The 10000-nt window shown below is 48.4% G+C and overlaps 2 protein-coding genes across 2 annotated transcripts in view; one reads left to right on the forward strand and one right to left on the reverse strand.

Moving 5' to 3' along the window:
* Positions 1 to 3: 3 nt before the first annotated feature.
* Positions 4 to 10000, reverse strand: part of LOC137795013 (filamin-C-like) — a gene marked incomplete at its 3' end in the record, with an annotated part of 17217 nt that continues 7220 nt past the window's right edge. The window contains exons 3-18 of the mRNA XM_068592217.1: positions 9930 to 10000; positions 8888 to 9038; positions 8443 to 8561; positions 8161 to 8238; positions 5646 to 5808; positions 5214 to 5414; positions 2894 to 3031; positions 2640 to 2766; positions 2288 to 2424; positions 1845 to 2038; positions 1662 to 1775; positions 1444 to 1587; positions 674 to 797; positions 409 to 569; positions 212 to 302; positions 4 to 101 (exon numbers count right to left, since the gene is read on the reverse strand). The exon at positions 9930 to 10000 is cut by the window's right edge and continues 27 nt beyond it. Of these exons, the coding sequence (XP_068448318.1) occupies positions 4 to 101; positions 212 to 302; positions 409 to 569; positions 674 to 797; positions 1444 to 1587; positions 1662 to 1775; positions 1845 to 2038; positions 2288 to 2424; positions 2640 to 2766; positions 2894 to 3031; positions 5214 to 5414; positions 5646 to 5808; positions 8161 to 8238; positions 8443 to 8561; positions 8888 to 9038; positions 9930 to 10000 (2111 nt within the window). The remainder of the gene's footprint in view (positions 102 to 211; positions 303 to 408; positions 570 to 673; positions 798 to 1443; positions 1588 to 1661; positions 1776 to 1844; positions 2039 to 2287; positions 2425 to 2639; positions 2767 to 2893; positions 3032 to 5213; positions 5415 to 5645; positions 5809 to 8160; positions 8239 to 8442; positions 8562 to 8887; positions 9039 to 9929) is intronic.
* Positions 6324 to 8000, forward strand: LOC137795012 (20-hydroxyecdysone protein-like; the record flags this gene model as incomplete). The annotated part of the gene is made up of 3 exons (XM_068592216.1): positions 6324 to 6371; positions 7074 to 7184; positions 7941 to 8000. Coding segments are annotated over 3 exons (219 nt in total), but the record flags the coding sequence as incomplete, so codon positions are not given.

Below are 10000 nucleotides of genomic sequence, written 5' to 3' on the forward strand. Positions count from 1 at the left end.
CGCTTCGCCTCTCGCTGCTCCGGTGAAGCGGACCTCCGGTTCGGCTTTGCCGGCTCCCTTTGTGTAAATGGTGAAGTGGGTCGGCTTCCCCACTTCAACTCCTACAGGAGGGGAGAGGCGGGGTGTGGGGGGGGGGGGCAGAGAGAGAGAAAGAGGTTGAAAAGGATGCCCTCTTAAGCGTCGACCCGCCTCACACCTGGAGGCGTGTCACCTGTCTTGTTGAGTCCGGGTCCTTCTGCTCTGACTTTAGTTGCATCATGTGAAGGATCCACATTTATTCTGAAGGGGCTGATGGGTATTTCCTGTCAACACATGAAAAGGCGAGGGAGGTTTGGTTGCCGTCTAGTGTTCATATAATGATATGAATATGAATATTTAAGTGTTTCCGAGGCGTGGCCTGTCTCTCACCTGGTCGGCAAACAGCACCATGATGGTGTACTGGCCGGCGCCCGGCGGCGTGTACTTCACCGTGAACGTGTCATTGTCGTTCTTGATGATGTCGAAGTCGATGTCGGCCTCCGCCGGACCGACCACACCCGGAGCGCACTTGATCCCAATGCTGACGTCACCTGACGGGACATCATGTAATGTAATATAATGTAATGTAACGTAATGTAATAAGAGGGTCAAAGACAGGAAGCTGGTCTCATGCTGGACCAGGACCGCGGCCCACCCTGTCCGGCCTCACTGCAGTCCACCGTGAAGTAGGTGGGCTCGTTGGCCTTCAGGCCCGCCTGCTCGACTCCGGGCCCGTACACCTTCACGTTCTCTGGATGGCTGCCTTCTCCTATCAGCACCTGGTCACAGCGACGGCCACGATTATTAATATGAATATCAGCCGTATTCGTAACCTCGCCCGCAGGGTGCATTGGTCTCCGTCCTCTTCCGCTCATCGCACCCTGAAGCCTCGGTTAAGACTGTTGTTGTAATACTTGTGTTGGCCACAAGGGGCGCCAGTGCACCACTATCTCATGCTCCCTTCCAGGTGAGTTTTATCTGTTCTGTATGTTTTATGTATGTAGCATGTGTTTAGAGTTCATGAACACGAGCAAGTGGTGCACTTCAGCCCCTTGTGGCCGATATGAGTATTACACAATTCTATTTGCAGAGATTATCTTGGCAAAAACTTTATTCAAGTCATAAACACATGAGAGGAAACTATCATCAGGATGTTTTTCTCTCACTGTTTTTGGATGTTTGGAGTGAGTGTTTGGAGTTCCTGAAGGTTCTATCCTCGGTCCACTAGAACTCTGTAGAACTACTGTCTGTACTTAATAAACCAAATGTGTATATTTCCATGCAAATACAATAAAACATGAAAAGTTTCATGATGAATTTGTCTTGACAGATTAGTTATTAACGGTCATCTCTCGCACACTGTGGTACTTTGGGCTTGCAGGGGATCGAACCCCCGACCAGGGTGTCGGTGTGTCGGTGCTTTACCCTGAAGGGGCTGTTGGGAGCGCTGACTTGGCCCCAGGTGATGATGATGGTGTGCTTGATGGCCTTGGTGGGGACGTAGACGCAGAGGAAGGTGCTGTCGCCGCTCTCGGTGACCTGGACGTCGATGGGGAAGCCCTCGGCGTCCTGGAAGCACAAACGCTCACTGAGCTCCACTCACCGGCCGCCACGAGAGAGGAGACCACCTCTAAGACCCTCACCTGGGCGTAGAGCTTCAGGTCCCCTCGGCCGGCCGCCCGGGTGTCGATGGTGAAGTCGGCGGGCTTGTTGACGATGCAACCCAGCGGCTGCAGACCCGGACCGGAGCACTTGACCTGAGGACCGGGACAGGTCAGCACCGGCAGCCCGGCAGGGAAAGCAGTGCGAGGACCGGCGGCGCTCACGTGTTCTGGGAAGACGTCGCTGGCGGCGGGCAGGACGTGAGCCATGAAGGGGCTGTCCTTGATGTCCTCGTCGTCACAGATCACGTGCACGGCGTAGTCGCCCGGCTCCGTCGGCCAGTAGCGCACGTCACATGACCCGTCGCCTTTATCATCGCACTCGATCTTCGCCTGAGACGGACCCTCGATGGAGAAACCTGAGAGAGCCGGTGATGCACGTGGAATTAGACACTTTATATACAAACATACATACATACATACATACATACATACATACATACATACATACATACATACATATTTATATATTTGTTTTGTTAATATATATTAATTCAGTTGTAGTTGTTTCTCTGGACCAGCAGCAACCCATTTGAAGCCCCTCCCCCAGCCACCTGTCAATCATTCAGTGAGTGTGTCTGATTGGTCCCTGGCGTCCCGTGACGTACCCAGAGTTCCCACCTCCGTGCCGATGGCCTCCACCACAAAGTCGGCACTCTTCCCCACCATCCCCGTCTCCAGACCCGGACCCCAGGCCCTCACCTTCTGAGGCCCCGCCTCCTCACTCACCTGCACCTCGAACGGACTGAAAGCACACACAGAAACTGTGATCCAGAACGAAATATGAAATATAAAACATGTGTCATTATGCTGCATTCAAAGGAAGTAATGGAATATGTAATATATTGCACGTTTTATATGTTACATGTTTTTCATCTATATCCATCACATCTAAGCCTCTGGAGTCCCTCATGGTTCCATACTGGGTTCCTCATAGTTGTGATGGAGGTTCTGGCTCACCTGCGTGGGATGCCGTGTCCTCCCCAGGTGACAGTCACCAGGTGTTTCCCCGTCATCACGGGGTAATAGTTACACTCAAACGTCCCGTTGTCCACCTCCAGCAGCTTCACCGGCTCGTCCAGGCCCTCTGAAGCAGAACAGAGCCGTCAGCTTTTCAAAATACAGGCCTGATGGGGGACAGGGGAGCTTTTCAAAGTAAAGGTCTCATGGGGAACAGTGCAGGTGCATTTCAAAGTATAGGTCCCGGGTCTCACTTGGTCCCTTCACGGTGACTTTGAGTTCTCCGCTGCCGGCTCCTTTCGTGTGAACTTTGAACTCCGCCACTTCCTTCACCCTCAGACCCTTCAGCTGCAGACCGCGGCCCGACGCCCGGCAGGCGTTGGGGTTACATGCTGAGGACCAATCAGAAGGAGACGCGGTCAGAGGGGTTACATGCTGAGGACCAATCAGAAGGAGACGCGGTCAGAGGGGTTACATGCTGAGGACCAATCAGAAGGAGACGCGGTCAGAGGGGTTACATGCTGAGGACCAATCAGAAGGAGACGCGGTCAGAGGGGTTACATGCTGAGGACCAATCAGAAGGAGACGCGGTCAGAGGGGTTACATGCTGAGGACCAATCAGAAGGAGACGCGGTCAGAGGGGTTACATGCTGAGGACCAATCAGAAGGAGACGCGGTCAGAGGGGTTACATGCTGAGGACCAATCAGAAGGAGACGCGGTCAGAGGGGTTACATGCTGAGGACCAATCAGAAGGAGACGCGGTCAGAGGGGTTACATGCTGAGGACCAATCAGAAGGAGACGCGGTCAGAGGGGTTACATGCTGAGGACCAATCAGAAGGAGACGCGGTCAGAGGGGTTACAATGGAATGCACAGTGTCTTCAATGTTAATACTAAACACAAGATGAACACATGAAAACACACCAGTAGAGTTTAACCTTGACCGACTCCCAAGGTCAAAGAGAGGACTTATTAAAATCATAGTTATATATGCACCAGAATAAACACAATGCCAACCCTAACCCTTCAGTAGGAAGTCTCCAGAAAGATCTTGAAACCATTTTCTAAACAAAAGAAGAAGGAGAAGAAGAAGAAGGAGAAGAAGAAGAAGAAGAAGAAGAAGAAGAAGAAGAAGAAGAAGAAGAAGAAGAAGAGCTGCTCGGCAGTAAGCAGACCCCGTTCAGGAGGTCAGGGAGGGTTTTCAGTTGTAAGGAAACCAGAGGAGAGTGCAGGCAGACTACAGTCGCCCCCCTTCCCACTCGTACCATCAGACCTGTAGACCATCAGACCAGTAGACCATCAGACCATCAGACCAGTAGACCAGTAGACCATCAGAACAGTCGGCCAGTAGACCATCAGAACAGTAGACCAGTAGACCATCAGAACAGTAGACCAGTAGACCATCAGAACAGTAGACCAGTAGACCAGTAGACCATCAGAACAGTAGACCAGTAGACCATCAGACCATCAGACCATCAGACCAGTAGACCATCAGAACAGTAGACCAGTAGACCAGTAGACCATCAGACCAGTAGACCATCAGAACAGTAGACCAGTAGACCATCAGACCAGTAGACCAGTAGACCAGTAGATCATCAGAACATCTGACCAGTAGACCAGTAGACCATCAGACCAGTAGACCAGCTTCAGCCAATAAAACCCAGCAAGTAGCAACTGTCCAATCAGACCTGGCCTCCGACTAACCTGCAGACTCTGGTGTTAGTCCCTCAATCCGTCTGGACGTCAGATTTCAATGTGACGCTCTGATTAGAAACACATGCACTTTACTTTCTGGTTAACGTCGCCTAATGATCCTATTTAAATGCAGAGGGAGGTCAGAGTGTAACACGAAGGTCAGAGGAAGGTCAGAGTGTAACATGAAGGTCAGAGGAAGGTCAGAGTGTAACATGAAGGTCAGAGGAAGGTCAGAGTGTAACACGGAGGTCAGAGGAAGGTCAGAGTGTAACATGAAGGTCAGAGGAAGGTCAGAGTGTAACACGAAGGTCAGAGGAAGGTCAGAGTGTAACACGGAGGTCAGAGGAAGGTCAGAGTGTAACACGAAGGTTAAAGGAAGGTCAGAGTGTAACATGAAGGTCAGAGGAAGGTCAGAGTGTAACACGGAGGTCAGAGGAAGGTCAGAGTGTAACACGGAGGTCAGAGGAAGGTCAGAGTGTAACACGAAGGTTAAAGGAAGGTCAGAGTGTAACATGAAGGTCAGAGGAAGGTCAGAGTGTAACACGAAGGTCAGAGGAAGGTCAGAGTGTAACACGGAGGTCAGAGGAAGGTCAGAGTGTAACATGAAGGTCAGAGGAAGGTCAGAGTGTAACACAAAGGTCAGAGGAAGGTCAGAGTGTAACATGAAGGTCAGAGGAAGGTCAGAGTGTAACATGAAGGTCAGAGGAAGGTCAGAGTGTAACACGAAGGTCAGAGGAAGGTCAGAGTGTAACACGGAGGTCAGAGGAAGGTCAGAGTGTAACATGAAGGTCAGAGGAAGGTCAGAGTGTAACATGAAGGTCAGAGGAAGGTCAGAGTGTAACACAAAGGTCAGAGGAAGGTCAGAGTGTAACACGCTACCCTCTGAGATGTGCACGGTGAAAGGACTTCTGGGAATCTGCTGTCCGGCAAAGGTCACGTGCACGGTGTGCGGTCCCTCCAGGACGGGCACATATGTGCAGCGGAAGATACTGTCGCCTTTGTTCTCCAACACAATCTCCACTGTGTCCCTCCGAGAGTCGGCGTCCACGATGACGACGCCCACGTCTCCGGCGCCGGCCCCTGGAGGACGGACAGACGCACAGACGCACAGCGAGACGTTCACACGCCGCAGGACGAAGTGGCTTCTGCCAGACTGCCGATGAGAGTCTCGGTAAAAAAAAGTAAAAGTGTAATCTCATATGAGATTATCTAATCTTACATTATGTTGTCTTATATTATCTCAAAGAGAAACATATTTTATGACATAACGCGTTATCGGCGATAACTGTGCCGTACAGCATGTGAGATTACCTGCCGTGTAAATGTCAAAGTAGGTGGGTTTGTTTGCCACGTTGCCCGCCTGCTGCAGTCCCGGCCCGCGGGCCTGAACCCGGGTCGGGTCGCCCATCGCCTTCGAAACGTTCACCATGAAGGGACTTCTGTCGATGTCCTGACCAGCAAACAGCACCTTCACCTGGGGAGGAGCGGCTTCATGACTGGGGGATAAAGTCACCAGGAATCTGTTGGCTCCGATTGAGACGGATTCAATCAATCAGGTTTTAGTCTGCAGAAGAAGAACCGCGACACCTTCCAGACTCCTGGTTCCTTAAACCAGAACAAGAAGGAACCAAGAGCGCAAACAAACTGTGATGATGAACCCAAAGAGAATGTTGTGATCTTTTCTGACGAAAGTAGGAACTAAAGCAGGAACTAAAGCAGGAACTAAAGCAGGAACTAAAGCATGAACTAAAGCATGAACTAAACCAGGAACTAAACCAGGAACTAAAGCAGGAACTAAAGCAGGAACTAAAGCAGGAACTAAAGCAGGAACTAAAGCAGGAACTGAAGCAGGAACTAAACCAGGAACTAAACCAGGAACTAAACCAGGAACTAAACCAGGAACTAAAGCAGGAACTGAAGCAGGAACTAAAGCAGGAACTAAACCAGGAACTAAAGCAGGAACTAAACCAGGAACTAAAGCAGGAACTGAAGCAGGAACTAAAGCAGGAACTAAAGCAGGAACTAAAGCAGGAACTAAACCAGGAACTAAAGCAGGAACTAAAGCATGAACTAAAACATGAACTAAAGCAGGAACTAAAGCAGGAACTAAAGCATGAACTAAAGCATGAACTGAACCAGGAACTAAAGCAGGAACTAAAGCAGGAACTAAAGCATGAACTAAAGCAGGAACTAAAGCAGGAACTAAAGCATGAACTAAAGCAGGAACTGAACCAGGAACTAAAGCAGGAACTAAAGCATGAACTAAAGTAGGAACTAAACCAGGAACTAAAGCAGGAACTAAAGCAGGAACTAAAGCAGGAACTAAAGCAGGAACTAAACCAGGAACTAAAGCAGGAACTGAAGCAGGAACTAAAGCAGGAACTAAAGCAGGAACTAAAGCAGGAACTAAACCAGGAACTAAAGCATGAACTAAAGCATGAACTAAAGCATGAACTAAAGCAGGAACTAAAGCAGGAACTAAAGCAGGAACTAAAGCATGAACTGAACCAGGAACTAAAGCAGGAACTAAAGCATGAACTAAAGCAGGAACTAAAGCAGGAACTAAAGCAGGAACTAAAGCAGGAACTAAAGCAGGAACTGAAGCAGGAACTGAAGCAGGAACTAAAGCAGGAACTGAAGCAGGAACTGAAGCAGGAACTAAAGCAGGAACTAAAGCAGGAACTAAAGCAGGAACTGAAGCAGGAACTGAAGCAGGAACTAAAGCAGGAACTGAAGCAGGAACTGAAGCAGGAACTGAAGCAGGAACTGAAGCAGGAACTAAAGCAGGAACTGAAGCAGGAACTAAAGCATGAACTGAAGCATGAACTGAAGCAGGAACTGAAGCAGGAACTAAAGCAGGAACTAAAGCAGGAACTAAAGCAGGAACTGAAGCAGGAACTAAAGCAGGAACTGAAGCAGGAACTAAAGCAGGAACTAAAGCAGGAACTGAAGCAGGAACTAAAGCAGGAACTAAAGCAGGAACTAAAGCAGGAACTAAAGCAGGAACTGAACCAGGAACTAAAGCAGGAACTAAAGCAGGAACTAAAGCAGGAACTAAAGCAGGAACTAAAGCAGGAACTGAACCAGGAACTAAAGCAGGAACTGAAGCAGGAACTAAAGCATGAACTGAAGCATGAACTGAAGCAGGAACTAAAGCAGGAACTAAAGCAGGAACTAAAGCAGGAACTGAAGCATGAACTGAAGCATGAACTGAAGCAGGAACTGAAGCTGGAACTAAAGCAGGAACTAAAGCAGGAACTAAAGCAGGAACTGAAGCTGGAACTGAAGCTGGAACTAAAGCAGGAACTAAAGCAGGAACTAAAGCTGGAACTGAAGCAGGAACTGAAGCAGGAACTAAAGCAGGAACTAAAGCAGGAACTAAAGCAGGAACTGAACCAGGAACTAAAGCATGAACTGAAGCAGGAACTGAAGCAGGAACTAAAGCAGGAACTAAAGCAGGAACTAAAGCAGGAACTAAAGCAGGAACTGAAGCAGGAACTGAAGCAGGAACTAAAGCAGGAACTAAAGCAGGAACTAAAGCAGGAACTGAAGCAGGAACTAAAGCAGGAACTGAAGCAGGAACTAAAGCAGGAACTGAAGCAGGAACTAAAGCAGGAACTAAAGCAGGAACTAAAGCAGGAACTAAAGCAGGAACTGAACCAGGAACTAAAGCAGGAACTAAAGCAGGAACTAAAGCAGGAACTAAAGCAGGAACTAAAGCAGGAACTGAACCAGGAACTAAAGCAGGAACTAAAGCAGGAACTAAAGCAGGAACTAAAGACCAACTGGACTGAACCGCATCACATGAGCACCACAGGGTTCCTACTTTGTGGAGTCCCTCCACTTTGGGCAGGTAGACCACCGAGTAGCTCCGGTTCTGGTCGTTGTTGGGGATCACTCGGGCCTGAAGGACACAGAAACACAGAAACCATCAGCTGAGGGTTTGACTAAACATCAGAGGAAGGTGCAAAAGAGTCCCATGGAGGTGCAAAAGAGTCCCATGGAGGTGCAAAAGAGTCCCATGGAGGTGCAAAAGAGTCCCATGGAGGTGCAAAAGAGTCCCATGGAGGTGCAAAAGAGTCCCATGGAGGTGCAAAGAGAGGCCCACCTCCTCCGTATGCCCCTCTGGGTCCTCCACGTAGACCAGGACCTCTCCCAGTCCGGCCTCCACCGTCTCCACCAGGAACTCTGCAGGTTTCAGGACCACGTTCCCTCGCGGCTCGAGACCTGAGACGCATCAGAGGAACAAAACTGAAGAAGACCATGTCCACAGTAGAAAGCCAGGGAATGAAAGACTCCTGCAAATACTGTTTGTAGGTATCAAAATGGTTTGAATGTTCTGTATAAGTTCAGTTTCTAGTGATTATCTCTTTAAATTTCTCAAATTGAAAATGATCAATCATCAAAATCATGGTCACAAATACTTTGAATCTGAATCAACGGACATAATATTTGACTAGTTGTTTGATCCAGAAGTAAAAGAGAAGTTCTTCTTTAAGAACTAGAACATCTCTCAGTACAAAGAAGACTTTGGGTCCGTGCCGGTTCCTCACCGGGTCCGTAGGCTTTGGCCCTCTTGGGGTGCAGGGTCTTGGCCCTAAGGGGGGCCCCGGGCTTCAGCTTGGACTTGGGGAACTGGGACAGGTAGGTCATCACGGAGTGCTCGTCCACGTTGGGATCCACGATCTCTTCTGGAGCGATCACCTGCAGAGCAACGAGGCGGCGCGTTATGGGTTCACGTCTCAGTGGCTTCTTTACTGCAGGAACAGGAAGAGGTTCTAAAGCCCCGCTGAAGTAAAAGCATCATTCACACTAAAAGTCCTGCATTTTAGTTTAAAATTATATTTTCTGAAAGCTTTCAACAACAAGCTAATCAGAAAGTATTAAAAAAGACGTGTGAATGAAAGTGAAATGAGAAGATTAGAATCAATTGAAGGAATTTGATCAAATTGATCGATTCAGTGATTGAAGGAGACTTCTCATCGTTCTTCTTTGCTCCAAAAACAATTATGGTTTTATTGTCTTCTTTGCAGGATTTTAAATGAGTTCTATTATGTAAATCTGCATTATTGTGGCCAGATATTGACGCGTGTTTATTATCTGTGGAACAGAAGAGGACCAAGGGCGGAGCCTTGAGGAACGCCGCCTCGGTTATTGTTGAAACCAAAAGGCTTCATCATCTGTCCGCTCATGATTATTCATGTGGTGGTCTGAACGTTTATGTGTAAAAGTTTATCAAACTAACATAGGATAATAAATACATAAAGGATTTTTATGCAGATACATATTCCCGTCAGCTAGTTAGTTAATTAGTTCAGTAAGTTAGTTAGTTAAGTTAGTAGACTTCGTTGTTCAGTTAGTTTGATTTGCTCCAGCAGCCATCAGAGCCTCTCCGCTCTTTACAGACTAAAACGATAAAGATATCTGCAGAATGGAGGAGAATACAAATAATGGCCTGCACGTAGATTTAAATCTAACATATTGAATGTTAAAATGAGATTTTGGTAGTTTAAACAAAAACCTGTAATATTCGTCATATTTCCTGCAGGCGGAATATCTGCGGGCGTGGCCTGATCCAGGTAAAGGGGCAGTTACCTGAGGGACTCCGAGCCAGTCGTCGGCCTGCTGCATGGCCTCTCTGGCGTTCTCCACCGGCTGGCTGGGAT

The sequence above is a fragment of the Clinocottus analis genome, unplaced genomic scaffold, assembly GCF_023055335.1.
Source record: "Clinocottus analis isolate CAN_PGR_092001 unplaced genomic scaffold, fCliAna1.0.p SCAF_268, whole genome shotgun sequence".
Lineage (NCBI taxonomy): Eukaryota > Metazoa > Chordata > Actinopteri > Perciformes > Cottidae > Clinocottus > Clinocottus analis.